The 19536-nt window shown below is 42.3% G+C and overlaps 1 protein-coding gene across 1 annotated transcript in view; it reads right to left on the bottom strand.

Moving 5' to 3' along the window:
- LOC120528967 (tripartite motif-containing protein 16-like) overlaps positions 1-19536 on the bottom strand; it is a 55565-nt gene that overhangs the window by 15084 nt on the left and 20945 nt on the right. Inside the window, exons 4-7 of the mRNA XM_039753036.1 lie at positions 19399-19494; positions 12357-12590; positions 9001-9160; positions 2296-2361 (exon numbers count right to left, since the gene is read on the bottom strand). Coding sequence (XP_039608970.1) covers positions 2296-2361; positions 9001-9160; positions 12357-12590; positions 19399-19494 — 556 coding nt within the window. The remainder of the gene's footprint in view (positions 1-2295; positions 2362-9000; positions 9161-12356; positions 12591-19398; positions 19495-19536) is intronic.

Here is a 19536-nt window from a genome sequence, read left to right as displayed (position 1 = left end):
CTAATGTGGAGTCAGGAACTGATGCAGTAAGCCAGGTGTCCACACAGCAATACGCTGACCAGAGAGAATAATCCTTACTGGGGCTGAAAAGTTGATAAAACTAGCAAGGGATGGGGCACTCAACAAGTGCATCTCCTAAACCCCATGAGAGACCCTGAGCACTTCCCCCTTCTCCTCTTCAGGTGGGAGTTACCTGGCTAGGGGTCCGAGTCTGCAGTTGGTGGTTCATAAGTGCTAAATCCGTATGAAAATTTTCTTAATCAGTGGAGGAGAAATGAAGTCCAATCCCAATAGACAGGAGATGATCTCGTGTGTATGTAATCCTCATATTGTTACAAAAGGCAAAGTTAACAGAAAAAAACAACACGTCAACAGCGAGCAAACAACTCTGGCTGTCCTGATTAGCGCCATCATTATGAGCACAAGGTCACCACGGAGGTCAGAGTTCAAATGGACTGTCCACACAGACCGCTGGCTTTATTAAATTATATGTTTTATTGTCACAGTCCACCTCTTTAATTTAAAATCAATCCACTGTCACACTTCAACACAAACTGACAGCTTGATGCTTTACTGGCCAGCAAACAAGACAGCCATTGAGTGCTGAGAGATGTGAAGTTAATGAAGAAAATCATCATTGAGTGAGCTGAAGCTACTAAGTCATTAAAGGAGAGACAACTGATTCAGTAGAAATGAACTTTAAAATCAAAAGATTTGGGATCAGAATAATAAGAAATGTGAAGAAGAGAAACAGAAATTGCAAAATTCGATTCAGGATAGCATGATGGGCGAGGGGTTGCAGCTGCAGCCTCACAGATTGAGCTTCACGATTTTGAATTTGGCGCCCAGTGGTTGTCTTTGTCAGGTCAACGTGTTCTCCTCATGTCACTCCTGGTTTTCTTCACACAATCCAGAGACATGCATGTTGGGTGAATTGGCGACTCTGAACTGGCCTTGTGTGGTTGTGAGCACCTGATTTAACACAACACAGCCGGAACTGGATTAAACCGGTTTGTCAATGTTGTGTTATAAATCACTTCAATGTAAACCCACCATGTCCATGATGGTCCTCTGACCTGAATGAATCCTATTTATATCATTATATGTCACCTGTTATGTCTGGCTCTCTACTGTTTGTGTCATCGACATGCCCCCAATAGTTTTTGTCCCTTTCCACTTTTTAAACAAGAATCCCAATTTTCTGTAAAGTGCAAACTGACCACAGAGATTGTCATCTTCCATTCTTCATTCCACAGAGCAGACTCTTTGCTTTTAATTTTGAATAAAACAATAAAATAAATGACAATGAGATGAACACAATTATTGGGACCCTCACCTAATGTTCTCTAAATGAATGTTTTCAGGTGAGACCTGCCATGAAGCAATGGATGAAATTTCTACTCCTCTCACCACCCACTCTTCCCACTCTTCTTCAGCTTTGATGGACTTTTTCTCCCAACTGTAACTTCCAGCTCTTCCCATGGATGATGACTTAAATTAATTTTTGGGTGCGTGACTGAAGAACCCTGTGATTCTCATAGTGGACTGATTTTTATTCAGTGATGTTTTTCTAACATCTAATAGCTTCCACAAAACGTTCCATGTCATCTTCTTTTGGTTTAATTCCTACAATGTGTTAAGTCGGGAATAAAGAACACATTTTCTTTTTTATTGAGAAAAGAATGGAGGATGTCAAGTAATTTTGTCAGCTTTAACTTATTTCACTTAAATTTGTGATTCTTTTTTAATCCAATTCTTGTTGCTGTGTCTGTATATCTAAACACTGTTTATGTATATGTTAATGGTGGTGGGCATTGTGTTTTTTATGTGAAACACACTGAGCTAATTTAATTGAATGCCATGTGCTATATAAAGGGATTATTATCATCAATACTATAAGGGAATGACTGAAGTGGAAAAGCATCAGAAAGGAGACACTGGAAATACAGAAAGAGAAAACAGCAGGAAGTGCTAAGAAAAAAAAGAGAATAGAAAAAGGACAAGGGACACTGGAGGTCAGACTATTGTTAGGTCGATATGACGTAGTTGGCAGGATATCATTTTTATTTCCCATGAGTCCACTTGACACTTAAGTCTAATAGAATTCTTTGGTGCTTCCCTGTCCTGAATCTAAATATCCCATAATGCACCAGTAACAGGACCCCTGTCACTTTCAGCTCATCAGTTACACCACACTCACATAATGCTTTCTGCTGGCTACACTTTCATATCATAAGCCCAGCATGAGGTATTAAAAGGGAAATGATGATACATTTAATGAATTGACAGACTCACATTGTAAAAACTCCTCTCTGTTCTGAGGTTCAGGATGCCGTAAGGTGAAGATTGGAGCTTCACGACCTGAAAATACAAAGAAAAGGGAAGAATGGAGAATGTAAAAATTATGGTTGTCAGAAGATTAATATTTTATATTTTGTTTAATCAAACTTTGTTTATGAAATTAATCGTGATTAATCACACATTATGTTGCATATGTTAAAATGTTCATTGGTATCAGTTTAGATTAGGTGTCCATAATTACGTTGTATTTTACCATGTAATCACCTGTATAATTACAGAGTTACTAGGTGTTATTACCTGTACTTACTGTGTAATGCTGTGGTTAAGTATTTAACCGTAATTGTCATTCCACAATTTATGTGCAAACCTCCTTAGAAAAATTGTGGAATAACAATTACAATTTAGTACTTAATTATAGTGTTACACTGTATTACAAGGTAATAACATCCATTACTTTGTAATTCATTCATCCATCCATCCTCTTCCGCTTATCCGAGGTCGGGTCGCGGGGGTAGCAGCTTAAGCAGAGAAGCCCAGACTTCCCTCTCCTCGGCCACTTCTTCCAGCTCTTCCGGGAGAATCCCAAGGCATTCCCAGGCCAGCCGGGAGACATAGACCCTCCAGCGTGTCCTGGGTCTCCCCCGGGGCCGGTTGGACGTGCCCGGAACACCTCACCAGGGAGGCGTCCAGGAGGCATCCTGATCAGATGCCCGAGCCACCTCATCTGACTCCTCTCGATGCGGAGGAGCAGCGGCTCTACTCTGAGCCCCTCCCGGATGACTGAGCTTCTCACCCTATCTTTAAGGGAAAGCCCAGACACCCTGCGGAGGAAACTCATTTCAGCCGCTTGTATTCGCGATCTCGTTCTTTCGGTCACTACCCATAGCTCATGACCATAGGTGAGGGTAGGAACGTAGATCGACTGGTAAATTGAGAGCTTTGCCTTACGGCTCAGCTCCTTTTCACCACGACAGACCGATGCAGAGCCCGCATCACTGCGGATGCCGCACCGATCCGCCTGTCATCTCACGCTCCATTCTTCCCTCACTCGTGAACAAGACCCCGAGATACTTGAACTCCTCCACTTGGGGCAGGATCTCCCCCAACCCTGAGAGGGCACTCCACCCTTTTCCGGCTGAGGACCATGGTCTCGGATTTGGAGGTGCTGATTCTCATCCCAGCCGCTTCACACTCAGCTGCGAACCGATCCAGAGAGAGCTGAAGATCACGGCCTGATGAAGCAAACAGGACAACATCATCTGCAAAAAGCAGTGACCCAATCCTGAGTCCACCAAACCGGACCCCTTCAACACCCTGGCTGCGCCTAGAAATTCTGTCCATAAAAGTTATGAACAGAATGGTGACAAAGGGCAGCCCTGGCGGAGTCCAACTCTCACTGGAAGCGGGCTGACTTACTGCGGCAATGCGGACCAAGCTCTGACACCGTTGTACAGGACCGAACAGCTCTTATCAGGGGTCCGGTACCCCATACTCCCGAGCACCCCACAGGATTCCCCGAGGGACACGGTCGAATGCCTTTTCCAAGTCCACAAAACACATGTAGACTGGTTGGGCAAACTCCCATGCACCCTCCAGGACTCTGCTAAGGGTGAAGAGCTGGTCCACTGTTCGCGACCAGGGCGAAAACCACACTGTTCCTCCTGAATCCGAGGTTCACTATCCGACGGACCCTCCTCTCCAGAACCCCGAATAGACTTTTCCAGGGAGGCTGAGGAGTGTGATCCCTCTATAGTTGGAACACACCCTCCGGCCCCCCTTTTTAAAGAGGGGGACCACCACCCGTCTGCCAATCCAGAGGCACTGTCCCGATGTCCATGCGATGTTGCAGAGGCGTGTCAACCAAGACAGTCCTACAACATCCAGAGCCTTAAGGAACTCGGGCGTATCTCATCCACCCCGGGGGCCCTGCCACCAAGGAGTTTTTTGACCACCTCGGTGACTTCAGTCCCAGAGATGGGAGAGCCCACCTCAGAGTCCCCAGGCTCTGCTTCCTCATGGAAGGCATGTTAGTGGGATTGAGGAGGTCTTGAAGTACTCCCCCACCGACCCACAACGTCCGAGTGAGGTCAGCAGCGCACCATCCCCACCATATACGGTGTTGACACTGCACTGCTTCCCCTCCTGAGGCGCGGACGGTGGACCAGAATCTCCTCGAAGCCGTCCAAAGTCGTTCTCCATGGCCTCTCCAAACTCCTCCCATGCCCGAGTTTTGCCTCAGCAACAACCGGCCGTTCGCTTGGCCTGCGGTACCTATCAGCTGCCTCCAGAGACCCACAGGACAAAAAGTCCTATAGGACTCCTTCTTCAGCTTGACGGCATCCCTCACGCGGTGTCCACCAATGGGTTTGGGGATTGCCCCACCTTACGGCCACAGCTCCAGTCAGCCACCTCAACAATAGAGGCACTGAACATGGCCCATTCGGACTCAATGTCCCCACCTCCCTCGGGGCGTGGTTGAAGTTCTGCGGAGGTGGGAGTTGAAGCTACTTCTGACAGGGGACTCTGCCAGCCGTTCCCAGCAGACCCTCACAACACGTTTGGGCCTACCAGGTCTGACCGGCATCTTCCCCACCATCGAAGCCAACTCACCACCAGGTGGTGATCAGTTGACAGCTCCCCCTCTCTTCACCCGAGTGTCCAAGACATATGGCGCAAGTCCGGCGACACACCACAAAGTCGATCATCGACCTGAGGCCTAGGGTGTCCTGGTGCCAAGTGCACATATGAACACCCTTATGCTTGAACATGGTGTTCGTTATGGACAATCCGTGGCGAGCACAGAAGTTCAATAACAAAACACGCTCGGGTTCAGATCGGGGCCATTCCTCCCAATCACGCCCTTCCAGGTCTCACTGTCATTGCCCACGTGAGCATTGAAGTCTCCCAGCAAAACGAGGGAATCCCAGAAGGTATGCCCTCTAGCACCCCTCCAGAGACTCCAAAAAGGGTGGATACTCCAAACTGCTGTTAGCGCATACGCACAAACAACAGTCAGGACCCTTCCCCCCACCCGAAGGCGGAGGGAAGCCACCCTCTCGTCCACCGGGGTAAACCCCAATGCACAGGCTCCGAGTCGGGGGGCAATAAGTATGCCCACACCTGCTCGGCCTCTCACCGGGGCAACTCCAGAGTGGTAGAGAGTCCAGCCCCTCTCAAGGAGATTGGTTCTAGAGTCCAAGCTGTGCCTCGAGGTGAGTCCGACTATATCTAGCGGAACCTCTCACCTCGCGCACTAGCTCAGGCTCCTTCCCTTCAGAGAGGTGACATTCCACGTCCCAAGAGCCAGTTTCTGTAGCCGAGTATCAGACCACCAAGGTCCCCGCCTCCGGCCACCACCCAACTCGCACTGCACCCAACCTCCTTGGCCCCTCCCATAGGTGGTGAGCCCATGGGAGGAGGACCCACGTTACCTCTTCGGGCTGTGCCCGGCCGAGCCCCATGGGTGCAGGCCCGGCCACCAGGCGCTCGTCATCGAGCTCCACCCCCAGGCCTGGCTCCAGAGGGGGCCCGGTGACCAGCGTCGGGCAAGGGAAAGCGTCGTCCACAGTTTTTATTCTTCATTGGAGGTGTTGAACCGTTCTTTGTCCCATCCCTCACCTAGGACCAGTTTGCCTTGGGTGGCCCTACCAGGGGCATAACGCCCCGGACAACATAGCTCCTAGGATCATTGGGACACGCAAACCCCTCCACCACGATAAGGTGACGGCTCAAGGAGGGGCACTTTATTACTTTGTAATTATACAGGTAAATTCAAAGGTACATACAGCAAAATTATGAATACTTAATCTAAATTGATTTTGGTTAATTATTATATCCTATTAACTACATCATTAAAACAGCTATAAATATAATAATGTCAGTATTGTGATATACCTGAAATAATTCTCAGAGGATTTCAGAAATTCCATTCATTTTCAAATTTATGACAAATAACAGACAGTATTTTGGACATGTCTGTAACTTTGCTCAAGGCCACTGTCATCATTATTTCAACCTTCTTAACCAGTTGCTAAGGCACACAAGTTTGTTCACATTTTCAGATTCAATAGTAGATCTATTTTATTTGCACAATATGAAAAAGAAAAAAGGAAGTTGCACAATGCGGCATTGAACAGGAGCATCAAAGACTGATTTTGAAATTAAATAACAAACAACCTGAGTCACTACATCCTAATTATATTGTCAGGTTGTAATCCAATAGTTTGCTTGTTTTTATTGCTTGTTTGTATTTATTAATATTTTCATTCTGTTTTATGAAATAAATAACATTATTCGGAAAACCATTGAATTGCTTTGGTGGTTACTTGTGTTTATTTCGAATGCTTACAGTTGCAGGAGCTCTAGAATGAATGTCTAGTAAAAGAAGACCCTTTGTTATTTAGGCAACTGTTGTTACATTACAGCTTTAGGTGACAAAGTATTCTCAGCCTTTTTAATGTATGGTTTGAAGATGTGATCACTTACATAAAATAATCCTGAAAGCAGCAATTACAATTCTGGGATTAAAAATCTCAGGATCTGATCTACTTGCAAATAATTCACCCACAAAGAGCTGCCCTTTCTGTGTTCATAGTTAGCTTAATAACAAGACACTTTATCATTACTTCAATAATTACAAGGCTACAATCCACAAGCAGACCTTTGGAAGCTCATAACTCACCTGCACAGTTCCAGTACTTTCTCCAGCCAGGTTAGTTTACCAAACTCTGCAGATTTTAACATGGCCAGCTCTTCATTGTCGTGTGTGTACTGTATACTACTTTGATTTTACACAGAGTGATGTCTGAAATGTTAGTTTTAAAATGAAAGTTTACACCAAGAAGAATCATAGATGTCTCCTCCATTGTTATATTAATGACTTAATTTCACATGAATTAAGAAATGCAATGCTCCTGACCGTGATATGTATGGGATAAAACATTTGTATATAGCATATAAGGTAAAGTTCAGTTCAAGACATTGCAGCAGACTGCGTCAGATGAGATGAGAGCAGATCAGTGCAGTTCAGATGACAAAGGGATGAGAAAAGGGGTGACCAGAGAAGGAATGGGACACTAAATTCCGGAATCTCACCATTGTGTTATTTTAATAGATCAAGGCTTTTAAATTAAGCTCAAGTGTTAACACATTAATGCTGACAGCTCTAGTTAAGATGTAATTGTATGATGTTAAATTCTTAAACACTAATTACAAATGTAATGCAGTTAAAATAAAGCAACAAAACATGTGGATCAAGTCTGCACACAGAGCCCACCGGTGTGTTGATGATGCGGTGACTCCAAGTCCGAGTTTTATTTACCAACAACTTGATCAGCCAGGGCAGATGTGAGGGTCTTGATTGTGGGCTTGACCTCTGCTTTAGATACCAACATCTCAGAGCTCCATGATAAGAAACTGTCCGAGTTCAGCCTGCATAGTCCAATCCACCATTGGATCTCAGACTTTCTTCCAGGTAGTAAACAGTGCCGGTGCAGTTGGCCGCACACATGTCTGACCTGTTAACCCTCGTCACCTCACTTTCTGTTTTCCTCTCCTGTGTTGTCAGTTGGCCACAGCTCAGCAGTTCTGGTCGTGGACAGACATTGTTAGGCTCCATTTATGTTCATCAGTGCAGAACTGCTTTAGCTTACAGATTTGTTTAAACACACAGTATCATGATATGTAAACTTTATATAGTTTATTATTTGTAAAGTCTGTTAATGTGTTTCACCTGTGAACTTGTTATGTGCACTCAGTGGAGTGTTCAAGTGGTCCTGAAGTGGTCAGGGTTCTAATGCACTCCTCTAATTTGCTTATCTTTTCACCAAAATATATGAAGAAATACTCTCGCTATGTGAAACTCTCTTTAGTGTCAGTGTGTGTAATGAGTCTGAGTATATGACACCACACTTAGAAAACACGTGAGTCTGGGGAAGCATGGTGGAAAAATTAATTAACGTGAACTTTTAAAGTGGAGCCCATCTGATAAAATGTAAAGGACAGAGAAGACAGCAGAATCTCATTCAGATTTCGTGACATCACAAAGCACTGAAGTTGATCCCAATATAAATTTCATTAAGGTCATTACTGCTTTCAAGATCACAACACTTCAGTTGTCCACCGAGAGGGTCCTGCCAGTTTAACACAACTTTCTGTTCCTTATTTTATGTTGGTCGCAATGCAGAGCAAATGCAAAGAATCCAAATGTGAAATGAAGAAGTAGCTTTTAAGGGAGTAAACAGAAAAAGTATCTCTATATACATAAAGCGATAAACTGTCTGACGTGTGACATCTGTGCCAGGGCATAATGTCATCTAGTGTCCACCAGAAGTTAGCAATGTCCAAGGAACAGAAGAAACGAGAAGCACAAAGAAAGAGGAATGTAAGGACTTGCATGTCTGGTGCTCAGAGGTTCATAAATGTACAACACGATCAAAACAGATAGGCGTACCATTGTACCATTAACTGTGTTTAAAAAACAGGTGTTTCACTAAGCTAATAAGAAATCAAATATTTACCTTAAACATTCAAGAACTCTGTTTAATATGAGAGTATAAGATCACTCAGCTAGTCACTGTAACAGTAAAGGCTTAGAGATAAATGTAAAAGAGCAGGCCTTCGTCAGGTATCTCACTGTCCCTGATATTGTCACCCTGGCCCTCCTAATGGAGTTTAACAAAACATGAAGAGTCACAGTACCTGGTGGAGTCCATGTCAGGATGTCCCACTGGCTGATCTTCTTCAGACTCTTTTTCAGACATGACAGCTCCTTTAGCAGGTCCTCAGAAGAAAAGTTAGCTGTGACGGTGAAGCTGAGCGAGTCTCCATCAGCAGGAAGGACACAGCGAGATGAGAAACTCTGCATCAGGAGAGGAGGGGGAACAAGAAGGAATAAAAAGTAACCTTAATAAGAAGGACCTCCTCTAAACTAAACATCAGTGTGGTGGACATTCATCTTGGGTTTAGATAGAGAGATTACTTCTCATTCATTCATTGGTTATTTACGGCAGAATGTTTCATTATAATGGACCAAAAAATGTCATCGGCCTTGACTCTTAAAAAGCTTTTCACCAGCGATATTTTCATAACGAAAATGAGAACTAGAACTAAAAATAGTGTTTTTCGTTTTACAAGAATGATAAATTAAATTAAAGCAAACAGAGAAACTAATAATAAATAAAAATAAAAATTAGTGATATGTCAATGAACTAAAAAGAGAACAAAAGAGTAAAAAAAAAAAAAAAACAGCAATAGCATTTTCATTCAATCCATTTCATTTGTGCAGAGGAGTTGTTTGCAGGTCGCCTTGAGCCTTCAGTTACGTTGTGCTGTTTACTATGCGGTGATCTTGTACCTTGGGCTTACTGTAGTCATGTGGTGCAGCTTCCGTAAGGACCGCTGTTTGTTTGTTGAGTACATTTGGTTTGTCAGGTTGAAGCAGTCAGCACGTGTGGTTGCTGATGGCGAGTTTTGCACAGATGTTTGCAGGTAGAAAGCAAGAAAGTAACATGTGGAAATACTTTAATTACAGAGCAGATGATAATAAAAGCAAATGTAACGTGCAAGAAGAAGAAAAGAGTCTCGGAGTTTCAGTGCAGGACCAACTGGATCAGCACTTAGTGGAGGTCCAGCACTTCTCTGGCTGTAAATTTGATTTCTGTATAATTTCAATATTTTTTATCTTTTTCACCATCAAAATTGCTGAATTTGCGCATTTCCTAATCAAATACAAGGGAGAAACGTGAGGTGCGGCAGCGACGAGCCTCACCTCCCCTCGGACTGCGCTGTCCCTCACACACGGGGTTGATGTCTGCAGTTGGTGTGTGCTTGTTGCTGTCTCTCTGTATGTCGCCAATATAAGGTTTGCAGACACGTTTATTATACGCCATGACTTTTCACAGTCTGGCTAATATCTTTAATGAATGTGTGTGACATATTTAGTCTTGCTGATCGGACATAAAACCGCAGTGAGAAGGCACAAGGCGAGGTAGACAGTACCGTGCTGCCCTGAAGGGAGCAGATGTGAGCCTAACAGGTGCTCATTGCTGCTGTTCTTCTATGCAGAGGCTCTCAGCACCAATAAAGTTAGCGATTTCAGAAAGTCAAGTGCACTGCAGTGGGCCGTTTATTTTTATTTTTGATTTTCGTGGAGAAGGAGAGGTGCATGGACTTTATTTACAAATAAAGGTAAGACAATAAACGGTTTTCAATTTAATAAAAAAAAATGGGATCAGACTAAGAAAAAAAATCCAATTTTTAAAGAATAAATTTTGACCTTAAATAAAATATTCCTTTGCTTTTCCTGTTATCCTTTTGTTGAGCAGTCTGTATTAAAATTGATTAATGCATAAGAATTAAAATCTTTTAAAAACAACTAAATATTTCTATTAAGGTCAAAATTTTAAATCCGTTTTTATACACCTCTCTATACTTTCATTTGTATTAAATGAGTATAAATTGTGAAATTGCAACGGCAAATTTAGAACATATGGAGGGTGAGGAGCAAAAGCGCTCTCTCTGTTCTCTTTTGCCACTGTAAATATAATGTTCTTTCTTAGCCAATATGTGGGTAAAGAATGCCGATGACATATTAAACATAACAAGTAGTCAGTGTGCATGCTGCCAATTGAATAGTGAATACGATATGGGTTCATATATTTGTAAATCTGATTCCGAAGGAGTCAGTGCCTCACGAACATCACCACACGTCACTGCTTCAATGCTGGCACCAGAAATTGTCAACATACAGTCTGCTGGTGCCCCTCATAGTGGCTGAGGACATCGTCTGTGCTACTGTATTACAGGCGCTTGTCAAGAGAATATTTTCACTGTGAGGCTATCTGTGCAATGGATGCCGTTTCAACATGAACCAATCTCTTGATATGCGTGCTTGTTTAAATCTTAACAGCAAGGTGCTCGCACAGACTGGTTTCTTGGGTTGAAACATTTGATCTTGCTGACTACGCTCATTAGGCCACTTCATCTGTTTGCTCATTGATAGTCAAACTGTGTTTAACTACATTATGAACTGTGAGTGTATTTTGTTGACTGAAACATAACTTGCATTGAAATATGTGTAGACCTTTGTGGTCTTGCAACAAAAAAAAAAACTAAAATTGCACAAATATTATATAAAAAGGCCAGAACTAAATAAAATAAAAACAAAATTTTTAAACACAGAGATAAATAAAAATAAAAAAAATCACTCCACTGAAAACTAGAATGAAATAAAAATAAATTTTATAAATTAAAATCTAAAATTAATATCAAAACTGAAATATCACTGCTTTTCACACAGAAGTGCACAAGAGATGAGTCATCAGACTAGATAAGTGGAGTGAGGGGGCAAGAGACAGGCAGGTGAAGAACTGACTTAGCAGACAAAACAAGGCATTGGGGAGGGATGGATGGATGGATGGATGGATAGATGGATAATTTGTCCCAAGGAGAAAATCTGGCAAATAAATTAAAGACTTACACACACTATTCATTATAATCTTACAAGAGAAGTTCCACAGCTAGAAAGTGTGTGACTTGTCAGAAAGACTTGGGGGCCTTTTTTGCACTCATCACAGTTCTGTAATCTGCCCTGTAGAACACAAATGTGGGACCACATCAGGAATATTGTGTGTTGTGTGAGAGACCAGGCTGGACTGTGGGGTTTGAGCTGTGAAGAAATGCTGAAGGATTTGAATGTCATCAGTTAAATGACACGAGGAGTTAACATGACAGAAGTGTTTAAAGATATGAAGGAGTTGGTGTCTTATTTTCTCAGGTGGTGTCAATTAAAATGTGTCTTATTAAGAATAAATGGCATATAAATTTGTATCTTCAAACAATCAACTGTAGATTTACCTCCCTGTCATGTAAATGAAGGCTGAGCTTTGAGATTTTAGCATAAACTGTGGAAATATTAGTCAAATATGACATTGGACTGAAAGGCCTGTTCTTGTCATGTTGTACAAACTCATCTGATCTTTTAAATTTCTCTCTAAATGTTTTCAGGTCCCTCACACCCCAGTCTGATCAGACACCCTGTGAAGTGTCACTCTCACCTGCAGGAAGTGGAGATGGTCCTTGGTCTCTGAAAGCTCCTTCAGCTCAGCTTCTCTCCTCTTCAGCTCCTCAATCTCCTTCTCCAGTTGCTCCATGACTGTTTTAGCCTTCTCAATTTCTCTCTTTTCCTGTTCTCTGATCTTCTCAGTCAGGTTCTTGTAGGTTTCCTCAATGCAGTGAATCAGATCAGTGAAGCTCTTCTCATGTTTCCCCATCACTCTTTCCACAGAAAGCTGTTTGGATATGAAAAAAAAAAAAATGAATGGAGTCATCTAATTAAAAAAAAAAATTCACAGACACAGTCACATGACACTTTTTTTTTTTTTATTCTGATGATGTAGAGGAGAGTTTGAATTAGGAGAAGGGTGGTAGGAGTATTCCCTGCCTAGTGTTCCCCTGGTACTCTGGGTAGCAACATCTTCTTAAGCAACTCTGTAGGATGTATGAGAGCCATTGGCACAACCTACAAGGGGACAGCACTATTGTCATGTGAGGACCCTGGTAGTGTTACGCAGGGTGGTCTTTTAAAGAGACTCAACTGGTTATCCTGGGTTTTAGAGTGGAGCAGGACAATGTTAACCTGGAGTGGAGAATGAAAGGCAGATGGGGAAAGAAGAAGAATCAGAAAAAGAAGAAGAAAAATAATAGGTATTGTTGCGAAAAGCTGGTCTGTTGTAAGGTAATTGTGTGAAAGTACAATATCCATCCATTATCCAACCACAGGGTCACAGGGGATCCCGGGCAGGGTGCCAGCCCACTGCAAGGCGCGCGCACACACAACCCCACACACCAAGAACAATTTAGAATCGCCAGTACACTCAACCTGCATGTCTTTGGACTGTGGGAGGAAACCCATGCAGACACGGGGAGAACATGCAAACTCCATGCAGGGAGGACCCGGGAAGTGAACCTGGGCATCCTTACTATGAGGCACCAGCGCTACCACTGCGCCACCGTGCTGCCCAAAGTAAAATATATATATATAGTGTTATTTGAAGATTAAAGATTAAAACTGTCAAGTTTAACTTTGGTCGGGCAAATTTTAAGCAGATGCTGCAAAGTCTAAGGAGGATGGACTGAGAGTAGCTTTGTGGAGACAGTCGAGGAGCAGTGCAACAGGTTTAAAAATGGTTTACATGTAATGCAGGACAGGTACAGACCTGAATTTGGAATGCAAAGGAAATTTAAAAAATCTCCACAGTGGGTTAATAAACAGTTAAAAAAGAAGCTGTAGAGAAAAAAAAAAAACAGACGATAAGGTGAATTAAGACTTCACACTCCATTGTGGATCGTAGGGCGTATGAGAACATGAGGGCAACCATTAAGTAGGATATCAGGGAGGCTAAAAGACAGTTAGAGAGGAATAGAATAGATAAGATGAAAGAAGACCCTAAAAGATTCTTTTACTATTTTAGTAATAAAGCATCAGTCAAGGAGGAGAAGAACTGCATCAGGAATAGTAAAGAGGAATTAAAAAATACAGCCAGTGAACATACTGTGGAATTAGGAAGGACTGGAAAATGGCAAATATTATCTAATTATCTAAAAAGGGTGACCAGGCAAATCTAAGCAATGATAGGCCAGTAAGCTGAATGTGCAACACAGGGAAATTAATGGAAGGAATTATTAAGGAAAAGATTGAGCAGCACATAGCAAGACTTGGAATGGATTCAGAAGAGGGAGGTTGTGTTTTACTTCTTCTTCTTCTTTCTGCTGCTCCAGTTAGGGGACGCCACAGTGGATCATCTTCTTTCATATCTTTCTGTCCTCTGCATCTTGCTCTGTTACACCCATCACCTGCATGTCCTCTCTCACCACATCCAAAAACCTTTTCTTACTACTTTCTCTTTTTCTCTTCCCTGGCAGCTCTATCCTTAGCATCCTTCTCCCAGTATACCCCTCATCTCTCCTCTGCACATGTTCAAACCAACGCAATCTCTCCTCTCTGACTTTGTCTCCCAAGCGTCCAATTTGAGCTGACCCTCCAATATCTTCATTTCTAATCCTGTCCATGATCGTCACACCCAATTCAAATCTTAGCATCTTTAACTCAGCCACCGTCTCCAAACCATATAACATTGCTGGTCTCACTAATATCAGAGAGTGGATCAGATGATATTATTTATCTGGACTTTCAGAAAGCAAAAAAGGCACCACATGAGAAGTTGGGCATGAAACTAAAAGAAGTGGCAGATTAGGGTGATGTTTTTAGATGGGTGCAGAATTGGCTCAGAAACAGGAAGCAGAGGGTGATGGTGCGAGGAACCTCATCAGAACTGGCAGATGTTAAGAGTGGTGACCAACAGGGGTCAGTGCTAGGGCTGCTGCTATTTTTAATATATATAAATGATTTAGATAGGAATATACAGTATTGTGAAAAACTATTTGCCCCCTTCCTGATTTCTTATTCTTTTGCATGTTTGTCACACAAAATGTTTCTTATCATCAAACACATTTAACCATTAGTCAACTATGACACAAGTAAACACAAAATGCAGTTTTTAAATGATGGTTTTTATTATTTAGGGAGAAAAAAAATACAAACCTACATGGCTCTGTGTGAAAAAGTAATTGCCCCCTTGTTAAAAAATAACCTAACTGTGGTGTATCACACCTGAGTTCAATTTCCGTAGCCACCCCCAGGCCTGATTACTGCCACACCTGTTTCAATCAAGAAATCACTTAAATAGGAGCTGCCTGACACAGAGAAGTAGAACAAAGGCACCTCAAAAGCTAGACATCATGCCAAGATCCAAAGAAATTCAGGAACAAATGAGAACAGAAGTCATTGAGATCTATCAGTCTGGTGAAGGTTATAAAGCCATTTCTAAAGCTTTGGGACTCCAGTGAACCACAGTGAGAGCCATTATCCACAAATGGCATAAACATGGAACAGTGGTGAACCTTCCCAGGAGTGGCCGGCCGACCAAAATTACCCCAAGAGCGCAGAGGCGACTCATCTGAGAGGTCACAAAGACCCCAGGACAGCGTCTAAAGAACTGCAGGCCTCACTTGCCTCAATTAAGGTCAGTGTTCACGACTCCACCATAAGAAAGAGACTGGGCAAAAACGGCCTGCATGGCAGATTTCCAAGACGCAAACCACTGTTAAGCAAAAAGAACATTAGGGCTCGTCTCAATTTTGCTAAGAAACATCTCAATGATTGCCAAGACTTTTGGGAAAATACCTTGTGGACTGATGAGACAAAAATTTAACTTTTTGGAAGGCAAATGTCCCGTTACATCTGGCGTAAAAGGAACACAGCATTTCAGAAAAAGAACATCATACCAACAGTAAAATATGGTGGTGGTAGTGTGATGGTCTGGGGTTGTTTTGCTGCTTCAGGACCTGGAAGGCTTCCTGTGATAGATGGAACCATGAATTCTACTGTCTACCAAAAAATCCTGAAGGAGAATGTCCGCCCATCTGTTCGTCAACTCAAGCTGAAGCGATCTTGGGTGGTGCAACAGGACAATGACCCAAAACACACCAGCAAATCCACCTCTGAATGGCTGAAGAAAAACAAAATGAAGACTTTGGAGTGGCCTAGTCAAAGTCCTGACCTGAATCCAATTGAGATGCTATGGCACGACCTTAAAAAGGCGGTTCATGCTAGAAAACCCTCAAATAAAGCTGAATTACAACAATTCTGCAGAGGAGTGGGCCAAAATTCCTCCAGAGCTGTAAAAGACTCATTGCAAGTTATCGCAAATGCTTGATTGCAGTTATTGCTGCTATGGGTGGCCCAACCAGTTATTAGGTTCAGGGGGCAATTACTTTTTCACACAGGGCCAGGTAGGTTTGGATTTTTTTTTCTCCCTAAATAATAAAAACCATCATTTAAAAACTGCATTTTGTGTTTACTTGTGTTATATTTGACTAATGGTTAAATGTGTTTGATGATCAGAAACATTTTGTGTGACAAACATGCAAAAGAATAAGAAAGGACAGCTGCAGTACAACCTTTTAAATGTTCGAAGCGTCACACAAAATGCAGAAAAATGTGGCACGGCAGCAGCAGCAAGCTAGCAGCTGATTGAGCAAAGAGGAGGTATTAAAATAACTGTTATTTGTTTTCCATTGTATCACCATTTAAGAGGGGTTTCAGAGGATCGGCCACGTCTCCTTGGGGTGCATTAATCTCCCATCTTCACAACTGCATGTAGCGCTGGAGTTGGAGGGGTTGGACCAGAGTCTAGTGTGTAATAGTTGTGTTCTGGTTTAGGGTGTGAGGTGTCACCTTATCAAACTTGTGAGGCAGAGATATTAAAAATGAGTGTCTAGATGTTGATCAAGGGATTTCTGATTTCATTTCATTTTATGAACTTTTTGCTTATTAACCTTTACCATCAAATGTCAGTTATAATTCTCAGTTTTGAGTCTTTATATATACCAGTTTGCTGCATTTTTATATCCTTTATCTTACTTTCATTATTACTACTAACTGCCATTGTCACTATGACTTATACTTGTAGGGCCCACTCAGGTGTCATTGTGATGAGGGTTAGTGGGCCAGAAGGACAATCAGATGTAAGTGTAGAGTATGAGGTGCACACTGTCCAGGATCATCAACCCCAAAGCTGGAGGTTTTCAGCTGCTTTCAGGGCCTTGCAGAGCTGGAAGGTCACTCTGATATCTTTGAGACAGTAGGTAGAGATGAGGAGCCCTAAAAGTAGCCATAGTTAGGAATTCAGTTATTTTGAGAATTGAGATGAAGTTCTGCTCCTGATACAGAGAGTCTCACATGCTGTGTTGTCTTTTGAGTACACAGGTAGAAAATTTCTATGGATGGCTGCCAGAGCAGAGGAAGATCCAGGTGTCATTATCAAGCTTGTCCAGATGTCACAGAATAATTAAAATAGATGGGACAGATTGCAAGTTCTGCAGGAGAAATTTAAGAGTTAAGTGTAAAGCTGAGGAGCAGAACTGACAAAGTGGTCATCTCAGGACTTCTACCTGTGCCATATCAGTCCATGTGAGATTAGGAAGATTAGATGACTTAATACACATCTGAAATGTTTGTCTGGGAAGAAGTTGGGATGGGTTATATTTCAACTGGAGCGGCACTAATGTAAGCATAATATGTGTCACAAATAAATTAATGAAAGCAATTATCAGGAAAAGACTGAGCAACACAGATCTAGGTGAGGAGTGCCAGTGAGCAGTCAGTGTGGGTTTAGATGAGGATTTCCTGTTTCAATAATGTGCTGGAATTCTATAATAAAACAAGAAAAGCATAAACCAGTATGGAGGTCAGTCTGGCAGGAGGGCTGACATTCAGTCACTTGTTCATCCTTGACTGTCACTTCTGTGTCTTTACTGGACTGCACCATATTAAGTGACAAGTTATAACCCACCCAATTACTTTGAACAGAAGGACACACCCCAGTTGTCTGATTCTGCTGTGTTTATTATTTTAGTACACCAGATGGTGCTGAGCTTTATAATGGAAGTCTGTGCTAAATAAATCAGATTGTAAAAGTTTAGTCTGTCCAGGCACATAAATGTGTGTGAAGAGTTCTTGTTCTACCGATGAGAACATTCTTATAAATGGATCCTGGAAGAACTGGGCATGAAACAGGAAGCAATTCTGGACAGTGTGCCAGTCAAATGTGCGTCCAGGTCACAAAGAAATCCACAGTGGAAATCCTAAAGGGGCAAATTACAGTCACTGCCAATTAACCAACTTGACATTTGAGGAAGTGGGAGACAAAATGGAGATACCAGTAATGGTAAACACCTCAAGGACCATGAATGGTGATCTGTAAGGCAACAGAAGTGACCATCACACCACCTTACTGTCCTTTGTCATACAATTTGAATGGATAAATTGTATTTCCGCTACATAGTAAATGTGTGTTTGCCGCTTCTGTCTGTCTGGTCTGCTTGTGTGGGTATGAAGATAGTCCATACATCCTATTTGAGGAACAGACAAGTTATTGACACCTGAACACCTGAAGGCAGGACAATTGGTTGTAATAGAAATTTGCATAAATCACACCATTATATGACAGGAGAAAGAGAACAACAATTGGAGGAAAAAGACAAGAAAACTCGCTAAACAGAGGAGCATCTGTGAAAAGGAACTACGGCTCTAAAGACCAGTCTAAATAGGTGAAGATCAGCGATCGTCTCCAGGGACATGAATCTTGAATTTAATCCCAACTAGCAGACTCGGTGAGCTCACTGCAGTCCTTTTATTATAATGGCTCAGGACTGACTGGGAAAACATTTTACATTTAAATTTTCAGATTCTTTCATTTCCACATTATACAGTCAGACAACTTGAACTCAGGAGTGTTGTGTGAACTTTAGAATGGGCTGAGGTGTGTATTTCACTCTGTATATTTTTATTCACATGTATGGGGGGTTATTGTGTGTTGAATGTCATTGTCATCTTTGTGTCTCTCTTTTTTAATTGTTCATGTTTTCCTTCTTTTCTGAAATTGCCTTATAACTGTCTTTTTGACGTATACTGTATATATTCATTTGACTTTAGAACTGATGATATCAATAGATGAATGTACGACAGGACTCTTCATGGGCTGTTACTGGCCTGTTCTTATATTAGTTTAGGAAGGCGAGTGGCAGCAATCGGCTCGTTTCAGCAGATCAGCATGTAAACAAGTGGAGGTGCGCGTTATCGGCACTCAGTCCAGCAGCCTAACACCTTCACTTATGGAGTCCAATAAAGCTGCGATAAATCAGAATGAACAGAGAAAGTCCATTAGGGAATGTTGTGTCGACTGATCCAATCAGAACATCAGTGCCAACCTTCATCATGGAGTTAGTGCTAGGGAAAGTGAAGTCACCTTTTAGTGGAGGAATGAGAAACCTGAGGACATGAGGGTCTTGTGGTCTAAACTCCTAATGACTAAAACATAAAATGCTGTAAGCAGTGAAACGCCATGAAGGACACAATAAACCATCTTCTCTGCTTCTCCATCTCCCTGTCCTCATACGTCATCACCACAAACTCTCACAACCCTTTGAATTTTTTTTCCTCTCTTTGATATGAAATGTTGTCTTAATTCCACTAACCTTCATCTCCTCTGCTGTCTTCCTCGTCTCCCTCAGTTTCTTCTCTTTCTCTTCAAGTCTCCTCCTAATTTCACTCTGTGTTGCCCCCAGCTGTTTCTGTTTGGACACACAAGAGGACACATGAGGGTCTTATTAGAA

Source organism: Polypterus senegalus, chromosome 4, assembly GCF_016835505.1.
Source record: "Polypterus senegalus isolate Bchr_013 chromosome 4, ASM1683550v1, whole genome shotgun sequence".
NCBI classification, from domain to species: Eukaryota; Metazoa; Chordata; class Cladistia; order Polypteriformes; family Polypteridae; genus Polypterus; species Polypterus senegalus.
Note: the sequence above shows the minus strand (reverse complement) of the source record. Positions and strands in the feature narration are given on the sequence as shown.